Source organism: Porites lutea, chromosome 12, assembly GCF_958299795.1.
Source record: "Porites lutea chromosome 12, jaPorLute2.1, whole genome shotgun sequence".
Lineage (NCBI taxonomy): Eukaryota > Metazoa > Cnidaria > Anthozoa > Scleractinia > Poritidae > Porites > Porites lutea.
The window spans coordinates 15126661-15151145 of NC_133212.1; the positions used below are offsets into that span (position 1 = coordinate 15126661).

Here is a 24485-nt window from a genome sequence, read left to right on the forward strand (position 1 = left end):
GCAAATATTTCCAGTGGACTCAGCTGGAACATGATGCGGCTATGAGGAGAGCCAAGAGTGGACAAATATGGGAGAACATTGCAGCAGCACTGAATTCTCTTCAGCAGCCGAAACTGTTTAGCGTAACTGCAAGTCAAAAGCCGTTCGAGATCGTTATTCGATTTTAACTTCAAAACAAAAACAAAAGCTGCGCGACGAAGAGAACTGCCTCCAAAAACGAATAATCCAGGTCGCAAAGAAAACATTCTGGGAAGCTGCACTGCTTAAACTTCTTTTTCCCCGTCAAAAACGAAACCCTTGGCCCAGTCTGCAGCGGTTGCGAATCGTCTTCGTCCGCTTCGTTGTCGATGCTTAAGTTCCCTACTGTCTCGTTCGAGACCGCAATAGAGAGACGAAAATTTTCTCAAGTTACTTTACCCGATAGAGCTTTCCCTACTAAAACAAATCATAGTTGCAAGAAGAAAGAAGCGTGTACGACAGCTGGCTTTGGTCAAATGACTTTTTTGGCAAGTACCATCAACTTTGCTAGAGGGAGGAGTGGGGAATTGACGCCATTATTACTAGGGACCTTAAGCTACGACGACGACGACGACAACAACAACGTCATAAAACAATTGGTTTTATGAGCAAAACAACTGCTCTGCACGTGCATCACGCTTTTTAGTACATTTCTTTGACGTCCACTGCACGACTACGACGTGAAACCTCCCAATGCGACGTTTTATGTACTACGTGGACATACTACCACAATTTTCCCTTCTCTATTTGAACACGGATAAAGCCCTTAAGAATTCAACTCCAGGAAAAGTCGCCTACATTTGACGAATTGAGCGGTTCCAAATAGACGCGATAAAGTTTGAAATGACACAAATTCATTTTTATTGATTTTTCATGTTTTCACTGTCTTCGTCTTCGTCGTCGTTGTCGTTGGTTGAGGTCGCTACTGTCTATCGTAATTCACTGAAAGACAGATACTTTCCCGATTGACAAAGAACTGTATTTAGATATTATAACCATTGCTATGAATTTGTTTCAAGTTTTATCACAAAATTTTTTAATATATGTGCTCTTGATCCGAAGAAAGAGACTATGATTCTCTGCATGAGTAATATTTTCATCCCTCTTTTAAAAGAGCAATATCAATCAGTCTCGATTGTACTGTCCTATCGCGAGGTAATATTGTTGGAAATACTTATGTACGGGAAAACTGTTAGCAACAGAAATAAGAGTTACGAAAAATGATAGTGATTATCTAACACTTGCAAAACGTTTTTTAACAAATATAAAGTTGATTAAAAAAGTTTAAAACGCGAAAAAAAAAAAGAAGGAAAAACAAAGTAACAATAATTATAGTCAATCCAATGTAACATAATTATTTTATATACATTTGTACAAACCAGATAAGAGGGCAGTCTCAAAAACTTGTGATGTAGAAAAATGTCAAGTTTACTCACCTGTAGCTTTTTCCCTTGAGTTCCAAGTCAGGCTCCTCCATTTTCGTTCATTTGGGATGATCTGTACCAGGATTATCAAAATTGTAAATTTTAATGAATTGATAAAGATTATAAGGACTTATCAGTCTCAATTGAAGTGAAATGAGACAGCACAAATAAATGATAGAAACTATAGTGAATTATAGTTGACTCTAGGAAAATCAATAGTACTTTTGTCGACAAAGGTAGCCTCCCTCCACCCCATCAGGGTTATAATAAAGGCTACGAGTCCTCAGATTCTATGTTCGCAGGATTTAGATCAACTTTCGCGGCTAAGAAGAAGTGAAAATGATCAAAAACGTTTGGTTTATTGCCTCAGTTACGCTGTAATCAGAGTGATATATGCTTGACCACAGGTCAAGCGTGGTTTTATAGTAAAAGGTGATCATATGAAAATTCCCTTCAAGTTGACGGCAAATCTTTGAAAAGCTTTGAACACTGAAAATTCTTAGGATAGAAATTCCTTACGATTGAGTTGTTATTGAAGGATATCGAACTAGGACTTAAAAGTTTCCTATGGAAAGCTTTCCTTCCATTAATCTGCAATCAGTAGCTGGTTGAGAATATACTTGTTTGAGAAAAGACCGCATAATTTTAAGTACGGAACCGGGCTTTCCACGGTGTATTCAAAATGACACTCATCTATTTGGTACCAGATTGTAAGTGTGTCATTGTTAAGTTCTAAGAAGAACTCTGCTTAGCTGTGACTGCAACTGCGATCGGTTTCGCAACCAAAATATTAGATCTTTCATCAGTTGCTTAGGTATAGCTGTTAATAAGGGCTCACCAAGAGAGCTAGTGTCGTAAACGAAACTTTAGTCTGTTCTTTTCATGCAGCATCCAGAATAAGCTAGTGATTGGTTTTTAAAACAAGAAGCTGATTGGATAATTTATCTGGCCTATGTTGTGAGAGGACAACTTGATCCTGTTTCAGTTTCAAACATGAACATAGAAGCGAGCAAGACTTCAAAATAAAATATAACATGTACAGATACTGAAATGCAGTTTCAGTGGGCTATGTACAATATTATTCAATAGTCATGAGGATCATGACACTTCATACAACACAAGTCATGTAGTTGCACTCGAATATTATACAAAAAGTAACAATATAAAGAAAAATGTTAACAGAACTCTAATAGGCAGTAGAGGTCATTGATAGAACAAACGTACGTAACTGTCATTTTTACTAATATTAAAACATCAAAGTCAACATACTACTTGTTTTATGATAAATTTCACTCAAAAACACACACAACTAGATTGAGTGGACATGAAGACTCGAACTTCAAAGCGTACATATGACAAATCAACGGAGTGATTTCTTAGCGAGTCGCCTTGAAGTCAAGTGATCTTTTCTAACCTACTGGGCAAGAAGATGCAAAGCCATATATATGACTTTAAAGGAAGATTTTGAAACCGAAAAGTCCAACCATCAGGTCTTCATGTCGCGGGAGTCAAAATCCAAGTGACCTGTATGTAATTACACTTCCATCAAGAACCCCAGCTCTCAGCTGAAATATGGTAAGAAACAATCAACTAAACTACATATTAAAACCTATATCCACTGTATACAGCCGGTCACTTATGACCATATCATTAAATAACAAGAGAATCAACTGTTATTTGTCCTTATTTCGTTGTTCAATTAATTTGAAGATACTCCATTTTGTATGATTCATAGCTAACTGTGCATGATCTTCAGTAAGTCCGCTTTTGCAGTACGCGTCTCAGACTCTACCCGAGTAGCACATTCCCACTTAAAGGTTCATGCTATGCAAAAACCTCGAACATGATTTCATTTGTTCATTTACTTGCAGGTTCTAACATCGCGAAGAAGCACCTGTGAGGACAAAGACCCGTCAGTTTCGCTTTTCATTTTCCACCTGGTATCGTACATAACTTCATGCACTTGAAAAGACTAGATTTGATTTTGCCTTTAATGTTGTGGACATCTTATGTAAAATAGGGAAATTAATGGGTCATAAATCATTTTTTTGCAACGTTTTAATTTGTAATTTGACTAATTCATGAATTGGAAGGACCACACTTATATTGAACTCACTGACAGACTATGTATAAAACGAATCATTACTATATTTCTAGAGTATTGAAATCTACAAATTTCATTTGAGCTGTTGTTGAGTAAACGTGAACGCTAATAACTTCTATGTTAAATATATTTCATAACAACACCCGTTTGTAGTGTGAAAGATTCTCAAGCCGGGATGAGTTGTTTCGGTTGATCTGTTGATGCGAAAAGGTAAATTATCGGATACTATACTTCTCCTTACGGCATTATTAAGCTTGTGCGAGTAATCACTGTGCGAAAATCTGGGCATTTCCATGTGCCGTTTAATCAACGTTCACGGGAGGCCATGAAATTTCCATGCTACTATTGATGAGCTTTGTCGCGAAGTACATGGGCATTCATTTGCGAGTTCCGCTTGATATCTGAGGCCCGATTCAGGGACCTAAGATCCTGGTGTCTGAATAGGACTTTCATAAGTCAACATTAAGTAGATAACATGGATTTAGATGCTTGTATCCAAAAAAGCGCTTTTTCAGCTTTATTTTTAGCTCATGGATGACGTTGTCATGCCATGGGCTTTCGGAGGCACTCGAATGGCACTCGATCACTTACTCACTCACTCACTCACTCACTGACTCACTCACTCATTAATTTATTTATTAAAGTCAGATTAAACACGTTACTCCTACCTCCCTTACTTAGTATTACTTTTGTTACAAGTGCCTTTTACGTATATGTTTGGAATATCCTAGAGGGTACTAGTAAGGCGAATTTTTTTTCCCGACAGATCAATTATAGAGATGGGTTGGAAATATTCTAAATAACACTGATCAGGTGACTAATAATATCATCCGCAAGAAATGGACTTAGAATTGTTAAAAGGACATTGAAATAATTGAGCGCGGATCATTGTTGTATATTTGGACGAATTGTGCACATTTGTTCGCGATATTATACTTGATACGGAGAAGATGCGATCGACAGGAGTGTGAAAGAGCTATTGCAGCCTAACGATGGGATTTCGTTCAGCGAAAAGAGAATAAGCCAAAGAGCCTTATAATCACTGCAAAAAAACGGTCCTCGAATTGTAAAAGCGACATTGAGGTGTATCTATTGTGGTTTGAATTGTGGTCGAATCCATTCGACCATTTGTCTTCGTATGCAAACAGGGAATGAATTAATGTTGTGTCAACTAGAAGCACAGGTTTTAGAACCAACAAGCGTTACGCTATTTTGCTTGAATTCTTAGGTGCTCTTCTGGATCTTTGCCTTAAAGTAGGCTTTTGTTTGTCGGTGATTGCATTTAGAAGTGCTATTAATGTAATTTCTACAAGAAATGCTGCGCTGGTATAAACAAGTCTCTAGAACATTCAGGTGGAGAAAGGCAATCGGATACTTCGACTGCGTTTAAATTACTTGGCTAGGTCAGAAAGCACGTACTGAGCTTAATCCGTTTTATTAAAATAATTTTTAGCTCGTGTATATTAAAAGCGCGTTCTAAAGCAGTTCAATTTAGCCATAAACGCCGGTATTCTGTATTTAATATAGCTCGTACTGCATATATGAACCGTTACGTACTCATCATATGGAAACATTTATTTAAAAGCATCGCACTATTAAAACCACGGTTTAAATAAAACTCGTGTATGTAAGACTTGGCTATTTTACAATAAAGTGCACTGTTGTTCGGAAAGTGTTTGACAGTCACATGAGAAAGCAAATTATTTTACAACTAAAAAGCGTTAAGAATTGCTTTTAAAAGTGATCTTTTCTTTGTAAGTAGAAATGCTGCGATGATAACAAGTTTCTAGAATGTTCAAGTGCACATGCAATCGGATACTTCGAGTCACGCTGTATTTTGGCAAGTCCGTACAAAAAGATTTATATGTTTTTTTCTGATTATTGAACTGTCTTTTCTACATTAATTCAATTCATCCATGAGCTCGCTCCTAGGAGCCTTTGATACTGATTTAATGTGAGTCCAGTTCAAACACCCTCTAATACTAGTTTACCCTTCCTACGAAATTGCATAAAGAGGTAAAATTTTGTTTGGCCGTTTGATTCCGAACTTTTGTCTTTTTCAGAAAAAAAGAAATAACTAGTCAGAACACCATTGTAAACCAGTTCTGCATATTTTGCTTCACGTGGCCTGAAAATGTGGAGTACGTATGGAGGAAGGAGCGTTTGTGTGAAAGAGTAAGCACTCATTGAACTTATCCTTTAAACATGACCGTGTACGTTCTCAGTAATCTTTCAGGAAAGTAAAAATGTTCTATATTAAAGGAAAACGATGTTACGAAAGAGCAAATGAATACATTTAGAAGGTAAAGTAAACTTTATTTTAAACGTTCAATTTCATAAACAGATGACCCACTTTTCGTGCACCAAATTTTATCTTGTTTGTTTAGGTCCTCTTAACATTGGGAATCACTTTTTTAAAAGTTCTTAATTTACATTTTTTAAATCATCTTAGTAAGCTCTGGCGCTGCGATGGATTAATTTCAAGTACCTTTTAATGGGCCTTATGCGAGGAACATGGAAATTTCCATGATCCTTTTAAACAGCTTGGTCGCCGCGAGGAACATGGAAATTCCATGTTCCTTTTAAACCTACTTCGTCGCAAGGAACATGAAAATTTCCATGTTCCTTTGAACTAGCATGGTCGTAAGGAACATGGAAATTTCCATGTTCCTTGCGACAATTTCTTTCAACAAGCTTATCTCTGAAGGAACATGGAAATTTTAACCAACTAAGGCGAAGGAACATGGAAATTTTCATGCTCCTTTTCACCAGCTTTGTCGCAAGGATCATGGAAATTTCCACGTTCCTTGCGACAAGACTGGTTGAAAAGAACATGGAAACTTTTAACTAGATCCGCCTGAAAATTTCCACTTTCTACTTTTTATAGGAAAGATATACTGAAAATATTGATATTTTTGACAGATTGTTTAATTTTTTGAAAAGAGGAATCCTTTGAGGCTTTTCAGCTCCAAAAAAAAAAACTATGGCTTTAGTCATTTTTGCACATAATTCCCATTTAGGGGCATTATTTACCCTATTTATTTCCTTTTTGGTAAAAATTTGAAAGTATTTAAAAGTTTCTACCGTAATGTGTTTGCAATTATATTTAATTCGAGTGCCTTCATTTCCACTTTTGAAGATTTAAATCAAGTACTTGCAAGATTTCATAAGATTCTACTTTTTCTTAACCTAACGTAATAATGCAGTATTTGGCAAAATGTAAGTAATCAAAGTTAAATTGCGACGAAAAACGTTCCACTGTTTGAAAATTTAGCTCCAATAGGTCATTTCTTACCAAAAAACGGAAACGGAAATTAAAAAAGAATCGCCCTTCCTCTCTTGTATAGAGCTAACAGTACAGCATGGAGATCCTTAACACACTGAATATTCTCTCAGGATCATTTATAATTTACAGTTTGAAGAGAGCAATTTCTGGTTTGATATTTATTTATTCAACAAAAATAACAGTTGGCGTCCTACTTGCTTTATCGTACAAACGACCGGTTTCAGTAGACCAGCGAAATTTCTCATTTTATTAAAGCACTGAGGTTACGACAACTTCGAGTTCAACTGATTTCACGGGTTGTCAAAGAGTCCAGCGATTCCCTTTTCCCAGGTGAGAGCCGACTCATTTCGCTTCAATATTCAGAAATGCTCTCGATCTCTTTACGCTTTCATTGCCTTTCGCCCGACATGTTTTGCACGGCGTTTAGTCATGCGAAACCTCCACGAAACATCCACGCAGCGCGCGAGGTAACTTTATCGCGATTCTAAAAATAACTCGAGACGAATTACCTATAGAATAGCCCCGTGTAAGGGGATGTCCTCTCTGTCCCCTTTATCCTCTCGAGCTCTTGCTCAAAATACCTCACTCGCCCAGGCCCAAAGTGTCATGGCCTGAGATAAAATGCTACGGATTTAAAAAAATCTGTACAAAAAATTCAGATTAATCTAAAATCATAAACAATCTGCAACATCGTTTATTACAAGTTTTCAATTTTTATTCTGATTATTCTTTGACAAATTTGGGGTGATATGCACTTTACACTATGGTATTAAACTAACATAATTAACGTCTTTCCATTTTGATTATATCAGGGCCGCAGCGCTTTATTCGGGGGCGGCAAATTAATATAAACCTTTTCTCCCAAATGCGGTGCTTATCCGAGGGTGGCACTCAATCGAGTAAATATGGTATGTAAACAAATATTTATGCCAAGTCACAAGTAAAAAAGATCGAATGTCTGTCAAAAATTACATGCTTGCAAAACAGGTGGTCACATTCTCTTGAAGGGTAATCTCTAATTTGGGCACGTGCTAAATGTAAGGACACATTTTTCATGACAAAAGTCTCCTTGCACGTAAAGATATTTGTAAATTTCAAAGGTCGTGTCACTAACGCAAATACCTAACATAAATGAGCATAATCCAAAACATGCATGTACAGAACAATTCATCTTATAATATTCATTTAATTACTTATCTGATTTCAACTCAGGTAGATTCTTGACATGTAGTAGCAAGTTCTATAATCTAGGCGAGCTATGTATGATTGGCGATACTGGGGTTTTAAGAATTATATACCCCTAGCGCATATGGAACTTTCCTCGTAAACGAACTGAATCATACAGTATTTTGCATGTCTGGCCTTCAGAATTATCGTTTTTCTTGCATGAGTACTTACAGACATTATGGGACTTACGACACGGCTTCATAATCTTTTACAGTTTCTATAGAAACACAAAAAAGGTGATGACTACGTATGTGCTCAAATGAGGGGTTGTCTTCGAAAAATAACTCAAATTTCTTGACCATGCTTAACCTTTACAATAAATTGTCAGTATGAATTAACTTTATAAAGGTTTTGTTTTCTTTGTCAACTTAAACTGTTAACCCTTTTCTGAAAAGAAAAAAAAAAAAAAAAATGCTGTTGATTTCTCCATGCGTTCTTGGTGACCCAACGAAAAACCAGTGTGAACTTGTAAATGTTCATTTTTCCGATCAAAAGAAAAATAACAAAGCAAAAGGTATCAAAACCAAAACACTTGAGTATTTCAAACTTGAAGAACTTAGTCTATCTTCAATTGCTTTAAACAAATATAAAAGATTCTTAAATTTTGCGCCATTATATTGTCCAAACAACAACAAAAAAAAAGAGAGAGAAAAAGGAAAAGGACACTTGGTAAGAATAACCAATGGCCACCCAACGTTCACACACAACTACAATCAAAGGTTTCAGATGTCCTCCTTCCATCCCTCATCTCAGTTTAATATGGAATAGAAAATCAACAAATTGAGTTCAGAACCATGCACAACATCATAGGTTGAAAGTTTTGGCCAAAGTGGTGGTATGAATCGCTTGATACCAGAGGTCACTAAGTCCTCTTGAAAACTAGACCACAAATCATCTATTGACGGATTACAGTCCTGAAGGAGAATGCATGACAGAGTCTACATATTAATAGACTAGTTAGTTTTGCCGTCATGTTCTTTCTGCCGTCTCGTTGCGTAAACTCATTAAATCAATAGGGAGACAGCGACGGCAACGAGGATGGCAAAAAGAATTGGTAAACATGAGCAAAACAACTATCTTGTAATATATCAAACATGAGATGCAGTGTTTCATCACCAGATGAAACACCGAGAAGAGAGTTGAAAATACGACGCGCAGCGAAGTATTTTTGACGAACTTCGAGGTGTTTCATCTGGTGATGAAACACTGTGTCGAATGTTTGATATTTCTTCTCAAACAAAATCATTTTTGAAGGAGAAATTAAGGATGCAAAAATGAGCAGTTTTTCATCAGATATCCAAACACTCATTAAACATTAATTTCCTTTGAATTTTCTTAATGAATTATTAATGAGTTTGAGAAGTACACTTCTTAGCTGCCGTTGCACGACTGCGAAGTGAAACTTCCTAATCCGCTCTGTTACAAAATTTCGCGAGCCTGCTTTATGGAGTATATTAAGGTGAACACAACTCAAAAATTTTCTTTTTCTGTTTCTAAACTAAATACAATCTTTTCGGATACAACCCCAGAAAACTTCGCAAACATTTGACAAATTAAACAAAATATTTGCTTGCAAATAGAATTTTTATGTCTTCTCTCTTTGACCAGGGTTTATTTGATAATCAGGGGGACTGGGTTTGGGTCAGGTGTCAATGGCCATTATGTTCAACCCCCCTCTAAGGTTTTTGACAAGTCACATGAACTCCCAAGCCATGTGCTTGCCATTCGTTGGCCCGCACCTTTACTGGGCAAACATATTATAACAGAATTTATTCTTGTTCTGTTTGTTTTAATAAAAAGCGGCTATGGGCCTATTGTCCATAGCCATATTGCTCCAACTTAAAGGGGCTATGTCAGCTGGAGAGCATGCGCTCTGCGGTTATGCAAATTACTTTCAACTGTCAAAATTCTATTGTTTCTAACGCGTGACTTTCTTCATGTGCGCTCTGAGGTTATGCAAATTGCTTTCAACTGTCAGTTCTGTTGTTTTTAACGCGTGACTTTCTCCTTGTTCTCTGTCACGTCCAAGGCTCCGAATTTAGAGAGGTTAACAAGCGAAATGGGTTTAGATAAGGGATATTTCGATAGAATTTACGAAACGTTTCTTCTCCGGTTATGCTAGATCAAGAATAAAATTGTGACGACAATTTTACTTGTAGTTTTGAAGTAAAAACGCATGCCATTCATAAAATAGAGCGCAAACAAAAATTCAACAACAACATATTAGGGCCATTTATACGAGGAAAAATAAGACGCGTCTTAAATAAGACGCGAACTGTACCATTTATACGAGCATGTCTTATCTAATAAGACGCATCTTAGCTAAGCCGCGTCTTATTTCAGACTTAATCATAACTATAACAAAATTCTCAAATCTGATTGGTTCTCAACTGCCCTGATTTCAGCCTTAATAGGACAGTTTAATAGGACAGTACGCGTCATGCCTAAGTAATTGGACAGTACGCGCCATCACGCGTGCGCTTAAATGGCTTTTTTTTTTTTTTTCATTGCTAGCGAAAAAAAATCTTGGAATTTCTTGTGTTTTGATTTAAAAAGAGCCCTATATATCACAAATTTTGTTAAAGTTATGATTAATTGGTAACAAAACTTCGTGTCGTCCAATTCGGTCTGTAATCATACTCGTGATTAAACAAATCGGACTCCCGCTACGCGGTCGTCCGATTTTGTTTATCACTTGTATGATTACAGACCGAATTGGACTCCACTCAGTCCTGTTACCATTACAAATGTGCCGTTTATACGGAAAGTTCGCGTCTTATTTAAGACGCGTCTTATGTAAGACGCGTCTTATTTTTCCTCGTATAAATGGCCCTATTGTCTTAATCAACAAAATAAATCGAAGTTGTATTTTACAAACGAGCTACAAAAGACGCTAGACCGAAGATAAAGACCAAGACTGTTTCAGATCATTAACAATTAGACTTGTCTGTCGCTAGTGATTTTATAATTTAGATGCTGATAGAACAAGAGACATCAAGTCTTTGTTTTGATCTTAGGGAAACATACATTATCGCGCAAAATTGTTCGATCGTGCCGAATCACTGCGACGTCGAGAAAAACAGAACCAAGCATCATTGGTATACTACTCCACTATAAGCAGTCCGTTGATAAAAAGGGAAAGTAAACTCTGCTATTTTCCAAAAATATGCTCGAACACAAACAGGTCAAAAACATGGCATTTACAGGATCTAACTCGTACTAAGGTGCCTCTCTAAGTCCGTTGAGAACAATCTGGACGAGCAAACGGTCGTGTTTATCTTTGCCATGAATCCAGATAAATACAAGAAGGAATCTAGCCGAATTTTATATTGTTTCCTTCGCCAGGAGTTTAGTTTCGTCACGAAACTCATGGCCTGATGCTCTTGTAATCGTTTACAAAAAACGGCCGCCGCCAACTCGATAGCCGCTTCATTATATGTCCACATACTTTGAGCACAAGAAAAAATCCAAGAGCCAGCAGCCTCTAAAATAACTCAATAGAAAGGTTCTGTGAACTATAGGGAAGATTCCATCAAAGATTCCATCACTCATTGTGGAGTAGCCGTCATTAACTCTGCCATTACAACGGCCGCTGATAAGAGGACACAGTAAATCCACGTAAAAACATTCCACAGGCAAACAATTTCAAAATAACGCCAAAAAATTATTCTGTAATCACCATAGAACGATTCTTAATACAAGACTTCGCTAACTATCGAACGATGGCTGAGATTTAGACAGATAAAAACAGCCTTCCAAAATCTCCGACACAACTTGAAAAAGTCGGCCCGACTTTTTCAAGTTTGTTTTCATTGGCTCGCGCATGCGTGTGGGGTGACATAGCCCCTTTAAGCGTGTTTATTTTTATTGCCCAGTAAACAGAGCTCAGGCAAGCGTAGCATTTATGGGTTGTGTTTTGGGCGGAGATGAAGTTTAAGTTTGAAACAGTGCTAATTCACTATTTATGTGATGTCATCCCGAAATTTTGCTACCATGGGAACATGACATAACGACTTTTCCTCTCATTGAAACATTTCTAAACCCGCTATCAACCATTAAATGGCCCTAAAAAGATGTGACGATTTATGAATATTATTTGCCCCACTCTCTTTCCATCCCTCCTCCCCAAAGTACGTGTAATATGTAACTTCTTCACTTACCCTGAATCAGTGCTAGAGAAAAGCAGGAAGTTCCTCAGAAGTTTTGTGCCGGAGGTAAATAAGGAATACCTACAATTTATTGTAAGAGGCCCTTAGAATGGACAAATGTTGAAAATTAGAGTATGTATAGGCCGCTACTTAGCTTTTTGAAAAATACGTTCTAAGCTCCTAACTGCTCTTTAAAAAAAAAACAAAAAAAAACAAAAAAAACAAAAAAAACACTGTCAAAAGGATGACAGCAATGTTGCGGTTCGCAAAGCATACAAACACGCTTAAAGTATATATGATTCACTAGCTATAAAGACTTTAAAAAAAAACGGCAACGTATTCTAACGGTTTTCATTTCTATAACATCTTGCGTTAGTAAACTAAATTCTAGATATGTTAAAGACTAATGCACAAGCACAAACTTAAATTGCTAACTCCTTCTTACCTTTTTTTTTTTTATCAATAGCCTCTTGACAGACTGCACCGAAAAGATTTTTTATAGTGTTCCCTCGCTTTCTGCACCACGAAAACAATATCTTTTCTTTTAACTCAACTTAACTAAGAATTTGTACCAATGAGGGCCCTTGAGCATCATGGACGCTACAACCAAATCCATTGTGTACTAAAGGAAGTTTTTTTTCGTCTTCGTGTTTAAGAGATTTAATGACAAATCGGGGGAGGCGTTTCAGCACCAGGGATGTTAGTCTTGATCCTTAGGACTTAACCTCGTCAAAAAATAAGAAAGCTAATTGAACTTGAAAGAGTAAGCACTCCGATCATTGAACTTATCCTTTAAACATGGCCGTGCACGTTCTTAGTAATCTTTCAGGAATATAAAAATGTTCTATATTAAATGAAAACGATGTTACGAAAGAGCAAATGAATACATTTGGAAGGTAAAGTAAACTTTATTGTAAACGTTCTATTTCATAAACAGATGACTTACTTTTCGTGCACCAAATTTGATTTTGTTTTTTTAGGTTCTCTTAACATTGGGAATCACTTTTAAGTTCTTAATTTACATTTTTTAAATCATCTTAGTAAGCTCTGGCGCCGCGGTGGATTAATTTCAAGTACCTTTTAATGGGCCTTTTGCGAGGAACATGGAAATTTCCATGATCCTTTTAAACAGCTTGGTCGCGGCGAGGATCATGGAAATTTCCATGTTCCTTTTAACCAACTTCGTCGCAAAGAACATGAAAATTTCCATGTTCCTTTTAACTAGTTTGGTCGTAAGGAACATGGAAATTTCCATGTTACTTGCGACAATTTTTTTTCAACAAGAAGGTTATCTCCGAGGAACATGGAAATTTCCATATTCCTTGCGACAATATGTTTTAACCAACTTAGGCGAAGGAACATGGAAATTTTCATGTTCCTTTTAACCAGCTTTGTCGCAAGGAACATGGAAATTCCCATGTTCCTTGCGACAAGACTGTTTGAAAAGAACATGGAAACTTTTAACTAGATCCGCCTGAAAATTTCCACTTTCTACTTTTAATAGGAAAGATATACTGAAAATATTGATATTTTTGACAGATTGTTTAATTTTTTAAAAAGAGGAATCCTTTGAGGCGTTTCAGCTCAAAAAAAAACTATGGCTTTAGTCATTTTTGCACATAATTCCCATTTAGGGGCATTATTTACCCTATTTATTTCCTTTTTGGTAAAAATTTGAAAGTATTTAAAAGTTTCTACCGTAATGTGTTTGCAATTATATTTAATTCGAGTGCCTTCATTTCCACTTTTGAAGATTTAAATCAAGTACTTGCAAGATTTCATAAGATTCTACTTTTTCTTAACCTAACGCAATAATGCAGTATTGGTAAAATAAAGGCAATCAAACTTAAATTGCGACGAAAAACGTTCCACTGTTTGAAAATTTAGCGCAAATAGGTCATTTCTTACCAAATTTCTTGTATTTTTTTGTAAAAAATATGACAAATCAGGGGAGGCGCCTCAGCACCAGGGATGTTAGTCCTGATCCTTAGGACTTAAAGTGCCCATCACCAAAAATTTTTTATTTTCTTATCTGAAACTATACCTTATTAAAATAACTTCGGCGAAAAAATTTTGCGATTTGAACAAAAGCCGATTTTTTTACAATTTTTTGAAGTCTACATTTTTGCGGTACACCCGCGCCGCTGATCACGCAAACTTGCAGGCTCGGCTATGACGTCATGTGACGTAAATTAAGGAACTCGCTTTACCTTGCCTTCACTAGCTGTACACAAAAAAGATCGATTACAAGTAAGGATTGAATCGCTATGTCTTCGCAAGAAGAAAGTTGTTTTGAAACAGAAAGTGAAAAATCAAGAAGTGAAGACGAGACCATCGAGGTAGAAGCGGTCGTATGAGAAACAGAAAACAACATACAAGACGATTGGCTCGAGCCGTACGCAGACGAGCCTTTAGCTGATCAATGGCTGCAAAACAGTCGGTGTGAACAAGCTGAAAGAGATCAGTTGGAAGAACTTAGAAGAGCTGGAAAAGAGTCTTGAAAACGGCGTTCGTGTGGCTGACTGGTAAGTTTTCTTGATAGTTCTGCGGGCTACTGCTTCGAACGTTCAGCAGCAACAAAAGAACTATATATCTTCTTCATTGCTCTCGAGTCAGTTTAGAAGCTTTTCAATGTTTGCGGCATTACTCGCGTCTATATTTTACGTTTACGTGTACTTGTGGAATTTGTAGCAGTAATCTGTTCATACACATTAGTGAATGCTATTGCTGCAAGGAGCTGGAAGGTTGTGTTGAGGCCCATGTCGAGTGAAGTTGTCCGCGAAGAACCCTTCATTTTCTTTACTTCTCGGGGTTAATTGTACAACTTTAATGTAACACTGATATTGACGTATAAAATCTGTTCTACAGCAGTAGCATTTCTTTTACATTTGTTGTAGATATCTCCGATCAATTGATTGCCGGGAGTTTACAAGACTTGTCTATGAACACCTGGGAAAAAAAAGGATACCTCTCCCTGCCTGTGCATATGCTGCTATTCAGAAATCAGTTCTTACCAAGGAGGACGAGCAACTAGCTGGTTTTTAGTTAGAGGAAGATTAAGTTCCCCTACAGACATTCATTTAGTGAATGCAGCTGAGTATATTTAAGTAAGGGTAGCATGGAATTTGGGGCTGTCACAAGTTGTATGGCCACATGATGAATTTCTTTATCACATTTTTTCACATTTTTTTTCAAGTTTTTTCAATGCTATGAACATCTTGAGCCTGAACTTGAAATTAAGGTTATTTATTTCAAAGTCGTAAAAAGCCAATTTGCTTTCATTGATTTCCATCCATTTAAGGAGACTTGTACCTATTCCCCTGTAGTTTAAACTTGGCACTATTTTTTTTTTTTTTTCAATTAATTGTAATTATCATTCATTGCAAATTTTCCTTCCTTTTCAATGGCTGCGTGCCTAACTGCCTACAAATAATGGTCTACTCAAGGACAATGTCATCCAACTTTGCTTTGCTGCAAATAAAACAAACTGGTGATTGAATGACAAAACAATATTATTGACCTCAGTTATTGCAAAATATAGTGATTTGTCAGAGTCTCGCAGATCAATAATAAATATTATTTGCCTCAGTGTTTGGCTTTCATCTGCTCCCCACTGACAAATCACAAAATCTTGCTCAACATTGTCCAATTATTGTTAATTTTTAAAATCAATATTTTATTGGGAAGTTCCAATCTTCTCTTTTATTTAACTGTAAATAACAGTAGTGAAGACAAATCACATATGGTGAACTTTGCTATTTGGTAACAGTTCAAAATCTCTATGCTCCATGTAGTAGCTGCTGTTTGGTTTCGGTACAAACATACCAACCTTTAAAAACATTTCGTTCAAGATGACAATTAAATGCCAAGGGCCTTGGGATTTTTGACCAATGGCAATCACTCTAAAAAGTTAATTCTTTTCAACTTGGAAATCAGGACAACCAAAAACTTGAGGATATTGATTGATGTGTGGTCATTTTAAAAAAAATTTCTTTAGGAGTGTTGACAATAATATGACTTAAATATGACTTGTTTCACAATAGAGTGCAATAATTGAGTAAAATTTCTGACTAGATTAGGAGATCAACTTTTTCTGTAAAGATTCTCTAGTATTTCACATCTGTTTATATAACAAATCACTTTTCTTCCATTTTTATGCAGAATAAAAATGTCTTATTCTTTATTGTTTCTTGGACAATCTAAGACGGCACTATGTCCTCTCATTGGCTTCTTGCATAAAGAGCAAACAGGGCGTGCTCTTGCAGGCCGTTCTCTTTGTTCACCCCATGTCTGATTTGGCACTGCAATAAAAAATGTATTGAGATAAGGACAGATGATAGAATAAAATGTTTCTTTTTCTGACAGAGCGAACCTTCATTTAAGTATAATTCTTTGCTTATGCAAAGGACCCTGAAATGACTTACTTCTGCACAGGTTGTCTAAACATCAGCAAACAAAAACAAGTCCTCCTCAGGACTACACTAAAGCAGACAATCAAACAACAATGCATGAAAAGACTACTGGGTTCAAACCATTTGCTAAAAAATAAGGGGATTGATCACCAAGCCTCCCCTCAAGGGAATTGATCAGCCTCACTAGGTTCACCCGTCATCAATCTACAACTTTAGATTTTAAACAATGCTACTTCAAGTTCCAAAACACATACCAGATGGTGCTGTGGGGGGAACAGCTGTTGTAACCATGTTCATCCTCTTTTCTATCTTCCTGATGGCCTCTTCCCTGGGTTGTTTATCCAGCATGCTGTTCATTGGCTGAGCAACCATTTTCTTCATGTCATTGCATGCATCTTGAAGTTGCTGTTTGCTTAGGGTCATGTAAAACTTGAAGAGTTCTCCAACATAGTCTAAATGTTCATTGAACAAAAACAAGGTAATAATTTATGAAGAAGTATGAAACAAAAAAAAGTAGAATGATACTTAGAAAGCTATTTTAACTGTTGGATGAATGGTGGTTAAATACCAAAGTTTGGCTCAATCTTGCGGTTCCGCACAGTTGCTTCACCATTCTTGAATTTGGGGAATGTCATTTTCAGCAAGACACTTCCATCTTGATTAACTTTGTCATCACGGTGTAAATTGAAGTTAAAATGTAATGCAGCTAGTATGTGCCTACAGCATGAGAACAATATGCATATCATCAAAAGTTGCTAATATTTTTATTTAAAAAGCAATGATAGTATTTTAAAAGTTTCATTTTCCTGGCCAAGCAAACAAAAAATAATACACTATTGTTCAACTGGCAAATAAACCATTAATAATCTGTAGAGTCTTTAATGCTAGGGGAGGTATATATAAGATGCTATTACACAGTCAAAAAGTAACATTTTAGCCTACCTGCAGAACATTCCAAGATAGGAATAAGCAATAATCTTGGGTGCAAAGAAGTTAAGGACAGAATGAAACCCTTCCAGGCAGTCTGTCTGGGCATACAGGAATGCTTTCATGATTCCCTTCTTCAGGCTGTCAGAGGTCAGGGCTTTCTTTACTTTCTCATATACTAAGTGAGCTAAAAATAGAAATATTGTAATTAAAATAAAATAAACTCGTTTCAGACATTTACTTAAGAGTAAAACAACAACATGGATCTCCAACGGGGCAAGTGTAAACAGGGCCTTTGACCTATGTGAGGCACTTTCCTGATGTGAAAGTGAATAGATATAATTTATCATAGATGTTCTATTGAATCTACAGTAAGTGTACATGACCTGTAAGAAAAGCTTTGAATTTTTCACAAATTTACTGTAAATGTCAGGATCTGCCAAAAGAAACAATTTCTTGAATTTTCAGTATGATGCAAGCAAATATTAATCATGTTTAACAAAAACTCGACATATGCTACACACAATTGACATTGGAGGCAAAATTATGTTCAGTTTTTCGTCTTGGACAGTTAAAATGGAATATAGAGCTTAAAAGACATGTATAATACAAATTACACATACCAGGATTGATCCATGTCCTATGATCACAAAAAGACTGCCTAGGACGAAAGCGAAAAAAAAAGAAAAAAATCCAACAGCATCTTACCACTTCTAGCTGCGTACTTGATGAAGGACTACAAAAGCTCATGTTGATGTTGCAGACTCGTTGAGTGTTCTCAAACGAGACTTTGCAGATCTTACAAGCTGTTATAATTATAGACAAAAACAAGAAAGAAAATTAAGTGTGTAACTCTGTGCATATATCGGAAAGGAGTCTGAATCCTTGCCATTTGTAAAACCACCAAAAGCACGTGGTAATAGGTAAATTTTCACACATTTGCGTCGGTTGCTTACCATACGCTTCTCCCTCTTGGAAGGTGGTTCCTCTGATTCTTCTTTCGCGTGTATTGTAGAAAATACACAAGTTCCTATATCGTCGGACCTCAGTGAATGTTTCAAATCCGAATCAGGCGAAAGTTGAAGTTGTCCTCTCTAAAATGAAGCGAACACAAGGAGGACGTCTTCCCCGGAGTCCAATCTTTCCTCTTCGAAAGCACAACGCCAACCCATCGCTTTCGCCTTCTTTGGGCTGTGGGGTTAGTCGACCCAAAAAACGGTATTTTATGCATACTAATTCCCTTCTTAGGGTTAGACACATTGCTACATCTCGCCGCAACGCACCTTTCTGGCATTTTGACCTTTTGCACGGGATAAAGTGAACTTTCACGAAGAGAAACCTGCCAGAACTCTTCAATGTTTACCTGCGATAAAGTCACATGTTCCTTAAAGTACGTCATATGACGTCATACTCCGAGAGAAGACTAAGACGAATGGTGTGTAAAATGGCGGCCAATTTGAACGTTTTCAAAAATTTGTAAAAAAATCGGCTTTTGTTCAAATCGCAAAATTTTTTCGCAGAAGTTATTTTAATAAGGTATAGTTTCAGATAAGAAAATAAAAAATTTTTGGTGATGGGCACTTTAACCTCGTCAACAAATAAGAAAGCTTATTGAACTTTTAAAAACTGTAACTGAGGGATACTAGTGCATATACGCGATTTTGGCTTTAGAGCTCAACCAATCAGGAAGTCAAAGAAGGCGTTTTTGTTACTAATCATTGGAAAATTACTGCGCCTTTCACAAACATGCGAACTCTAAAGTTCAAAAGCCGCCTTCACAATTGCGTCTTTCGCTGCCGTCAATCATAATTACGATCACAAGCAACGAACCTTGAAACACAGAAACACATAAAACGGATCGAAATCCATCAACCACAAATCACAAACCATGACCTTTTGAACCCGTTAAAGTAAAGTTTTGTTTCCTAAGAGGTTCGTTAAGACAGATTGACGGCAGTAACAAAACGCAATCGTCAGTTGGCTCTAGAACTTCAGAATTCGCACGTTTGTGAAAAGCGCAGTAAGAGCGATAAGAAAGAAATCTCGAGGAGACTTGAGTTTATATATTTCCCTTCTTGTCACTGAATCATTGTTTTCTTTTACTGCACTGTGTTTCCCTCATTTCTCTTCGATTATGAGAGCTGTCTCGCATTTTTTGTAGGGAATTTATTAGATAAACTTCGAAAATTGTACATGAATGGAACTGTCATCTAGAAATTTTTAGCGGCCCTCAGGTATTGGAAAATTCTAGGCAATAATTGCTTCTCCGAACAATGAAAAGTCGTCGTCGTTAATAATCACGTCGTCCGAGGCGTCAGACTACTCTGAAGGTCGGTACACACTAGGCGACAAGTTGCAGCAACATGTCGCGGCGACATATTGCAGCGACAAATCGCTTCGTGTGTACTGGAGAATTTTTGTGAAAATCTTTGTCGCTGCAACAGAATTTGTCGCCGCAACAAGTCGCACAGATTCAGTCTGATTTTATTTTTTGCGACTTGTTGCAGCGACAAAATTCTGTTGCGGAGACAAAGATTTTCACAAAAATTCTCCAGTACACACGAAGCGATTTGTCGCTGCGACGTGTCGCCTCACCTTGTTGCTGCAACTAGTCGCCCGACCTGTACACATGGAGTGATCGGTCGCCGCAACGTGTTGCTGCAACTTTTCGCCTAGTGTGTACCGACCTTACTACGAGTAGTCTCTCTTTTGTCTTCACCGTCGAGACACGCGAATTTGCACGTTTTCTCGGCACGCACTTCTTTTTTCTCTGGGGAGTCCCACCTTTTGTTATATTTCCCTTTTCCTGGGATGACGTGACCTTTGAACACGACGACGACTTTTTACTGGATGCAGTCTTTAAAAATTACACGTTGTTTACAGACAAGGGCGTAAACATAATTTCGACAAAGAGTTTGATAATTCCCGTATAAGAGTTTCATAAAAGCTTCTTCTGAAGTTTCATACTCTTTTGTTGTCTTGTCTAACAAACCCTGCTTCTTGGCATCTCCCCCCACCAACCCTAACTAAATCAGTAGTATTTTTGTCTCTTCTCCTCTTTGATTTGTGACCGTTAAGTTGTGATCGCAGTCTTCGGCACATATAGAAAACCTTTTTTGTTCGAGCCGAAAAGATTTTAAAGAAACATAGTAGCTATTCTTTGGGTTGTTTGGCCTTTTTTTTTCCAACACAGTCTTTTAAGTATTCTCCGTCAATTTATCGGCATCCTTTCGAGCGTTTGTATGCACTTCTCTGCAAAGACAAACTCAGCCTATAAAGTCTCAGTTCATAAGTACAAACAAAAGAGAAAAGAGGCCTCTTCTGGCAGACGTTCTTTAGTTAGGGTTTTGTCACGCGTTCCATATTGGGGCAGGAACGCGTGACGAGCCCCTAGGGAACCTGGCACGCCATATATTTTTGGTTTTGACTTCTTTTCTGGGTATTTTTTTACTTTCCAAGCCTAAGTTAATAACATTGCGTTGCCCTATCGTTATTAATAAGAAGTAAAGTGAAAGTTAAGTTTTAAGTTACTTCCTTTGCCGGTCAAAGGGAAGTCTCAAAATGCAGCCTGAAGCAAGGCGAGAAAGCGTGACTCTCGCACGTGCCAAACTGGCCAACCTCCTCGTTGGCTGAAAAACGTCATGTGGTCAAGTGGATTTATTGTCTCTAGTACATCTTACATTTTTTAATGTTCCTCCGAATGCAAACCACTACAGCAGATACAGGTCCAGAAAAAAGGTGAGAAAAAATTTAGCGCTTAAAATTTGTTATTCAGCTTCCGATTATCAGAAGCCTACAGTAGTTCGATGCAAAAGCTCCCGCGGGTCGTCCTACATAATTTCGCGAGTACTTTATTTTTCTATTTGATGAGATAGTATTTCGGGAGGCTACATTATTGCAATTTTGATAGGGGAAATTGAAAGGAAAGGGAACTGAATTCGCGAAAGCGCTATAAGGGGGCTGTGAGCAAGAGACGTGCATGATTTTATTTTCTAAAAAAAATCCGCTGAAATTCAGCCTTTTAATAAACGAATAGATGATGTGCCAGCTGTCATTCGCCAGGAAGTTGGGTAAACCAGACGGTAGAGTTGGTTCCAGCGAGCAAGAAAGTACTCTAAACCATCTAATATAAAAGAAAAAGACTTTCAAGATTCACTGTAGACTGCTAGCAGTTCGTGTTTTCTCTTAGATAAGTCGAGTTCGCAGACGGAGTGAGCTCGTTTTACGCCCTCGTTTCTCGCGGTTTGCGCTCTTACTTCTGCCAGTGACTTCGAAGAAAATAAGAGACTGCTCGTAATAGAGAGGAGAAGTGTGATGTCACGTTATCATGGTAGCACTATTTCTGGATGACAACAAAACCAACGACGACGGCGACGGCAAGGAGAACTGCAAAAAATAAAATGTTTATATTAACAAACAACAACTTTGCACGTGCTTCACGCTTTTTTGTACATTTCTTTGCCGTCGTTACACCGCTACGACATGAAACGTCCTAATTTCACGAGCCCGCTTTATGGAGTAGGTGAACACAACACAAAAATTGTCGCTTTCTTTTTTCACTGAACTTAGATAACGATACATACGGTCCCAAAGAAAATTTCGCCAAGATTTGCCAAATTAAATGAAGTTGAATAAGATCGGTGAAGTTTGAAGTAGTGCGAATAGACTTTAAGTGACTTTATCGGTTTGTTGTCATCCAATGGCATGCCATGGCAACGTGACGTAACGACTTCTCCTTTGGATTTGTTGTTGTCAAGGGAACGGACGCACCAAGAAACAGCCCCCCCCCCCCCCCTCCCCATCTCACCCAGAGACCTTGCACACAGGCTTTATTTACTCAAGGGTAAAACCTCGCTTCAATCCTGCATTCAATTTTTATTAGCACAAAACGGTAAGGCAGTTCTCTGTCAAAGGCGACCGTGGACATATGACGCATACGTGTAATAGCACTAGGACTATATATAAATTTTCACGTTTCTTTTTGTCCGCCCGATCACGGACTGTAAACAGTGATTTCTTGACCAGACCTGACACAATCGAGTGCTACTTCCGCACCGTTAACTTTCCGAGGGCAAGACAATTTTCAATCAGCATTGCGGCAAAGTACGTGGCAGTTACCCTGCGAGCCGAAGTCTCTATTTCACGGCTTTTAGCGTTTACTGGGAAGTCGTTCGCGTCGCTTGTTAGTGGCATAGTTGCATACGCGACTGACAAGTGACGAAAACGACCTCGTAAACGCTAAGGCCTTCCCCTCTTTTTAACTCGTGGGTACGCGCGAGCATACCACGAGTTATTGCAGGGACAGAGATATGCAAATGAGTCACTCGCTCACTCGTAGTAGAGGCACTTCGTAATTAATCGGGTCCGAACTCGAGAGCGCGAAGCTCTGTCGTTTCCAAAGAAGCACGCGCTCGCCGAAGTTCGGTCGTGCGCTACAGCACGGTTAGGATCACGGAGGTCTTACCAAATTTAAGACACGCAGGAATCTTTCAAATTAGTACGGTTCAAAAGCCTTTGGCCCGTCCAGGCGTTAAACTTGACGAGAAGATGAGCATTTGCTCTTCGACTCCTTCAACTTCGACGCTGGCTTGATCTCCTACCTTGTAGTAGTGTAGTAGGTTATGTGTATGAATGAATTTATGGCGGTCAGTATAAAACACGGACTGTGGACTACGGACTGCGGACTGGGTATAAAATACGGATTATGAAATACGGACTGGTGAAATGTATGGTAAATAAAGGCACTTCTTCTTCTCCTTCTTAAGGACTCCCCAAGATCACGGGGGGAAATGGATGTGAGTTTGAGCATTACCTTTAAAATAACGGCGGAAATCGAGATAAGAAAACATAAGCTAATGTTTTGCGTCCTACTTCGCGGAGGAGTTGTGTCGGCTTTGTATCGCATATGTTCTTTCATTGCCATGAAATGCGTTTACATTGTTTTTTACTGTCAGTAGCCTGGTTTCAATTAGCCTTAATTTCATCCGATTGCTTCGAGCCGGTTTTTTCAATCGGTTAAGTATGGCTCGATCGTTTGCCCCCGTCGTTTTTCCGGCGAAAGTTCCATGGAAAAGGCATTAAACTTGAGACTTTTCACCATATCATGTGACCATCCTCAATGGCGTAGTGGCTATGTGAGGTCGGGTTAACCCGAAGGTACCGGTTTCTAATTCTGCAAAGGACCTTCTTTTCCCCTTCTTCCTGTTTTTTTTTTCTTTTTTGTTTTGTCTTGTTTGCTTATTTGTTTTGTTGTTTTTTTCTGTTTTTTTTTTGTTTTTAAATATATACTTAAATAACTGTTACTAAAGTGCAATAAACAGCAAGAAAAGTATTATGTTTCCAGAACAGGGATAGTATATTTATAATCTGAATTTCTATCATTTCCTAAAATTCACTGTGGGAAAACCAGAGGTGATAACTCATTGATTATTTTCTAAACAACGTACCCACGAGTTGACGATAGTCTTTCTTTGATTTCTTTTCGTTTAGCGTCGAATGCGTTTCCTGATGTTGGATACGTCGGTCGGATTGAAAAAGAAAATCTAAAAAAAAAAATCACAAGAAGTCTCGGAATAGGAGGCCCTGGTACCCCAGGATAACAGGGGTCTTTTTTGCGTGAGAATGCGCGACCGCTGAGCAAGAGATTTGCATGGAGGCTCACCACAGGGTTTGCCTTCATCAAAATGGCGCGTCTCAAAGCTATCATAGCGATTATTTTGCTCATTGGTCTTGGCGAATGTGCTCGTGATTTAACAAAATGTGTAGTTTGCAAAAAAAAAAACTCTAACATGGTCTTAACAAAAGCGAAGTAGACCGGCTTTAACATACACGAGCCACTATCAAATTTCATCTCCCCACTTGACCTGGACATCAGCGCGCGTATACGTAGTGCCTGGAGGATTGCGCTGACCTCATCAAAGTCTAAACGAAGTGCAGAAA

General features: G+C 37.8%; 1 protein-coding gene across 1 annotated transcript; it reads right to left on the minus strand.

Moving 5' to 3' along the window:
* Positions 1-15726: 15726 nt before the first annotated feature.
* On the minus strand, positions 15727-17728 carry LOC140922058 (uncharacterized). Its single transcript, XM_073372084.1, has 4 exons — positions 17562-17728; positions 17188-17336; positions 16874-17071; positions 15727-16508 (listed from the first exon to the last, which is right to left on the minus strand). The coding sequence occupies exons 1-4, from the start codon at positions 17669-17671 to the stop codon at positions 16381-16383; spliced, it is 585 nt and encodes a 194-aa protein (XP_073228185.1). The 5' UTR covers positions 17672-17728; the 3' UTR covers positions 15727-16380.
* Positions 17729-24485: the final 6757 nt, after the last annotated feature.

Coding starts and splice junctions, on each gene's coding strand:
- LOC140922058 (XM_073372084.1), bottom strand. CDS start 17,671: ATGAAAGCATTCCTGTATGCCCAGACAGACTGCCTGGAAGGGTTTCAT. Junction 17,337..17,561: donor TATCTTGGAATGTTCTGCAG/GTAGGCTAAAAT, acceptor CTCATGCTGTAG/GCACATACTAGCTGCATTAC. Junction 16,509..16,873: donor TCCCCCCACAGCACCATCTG/GTATGTGTTTTG, acceptor TTTTTATTGCAG/TGCCAAATCAGACATGGGGT.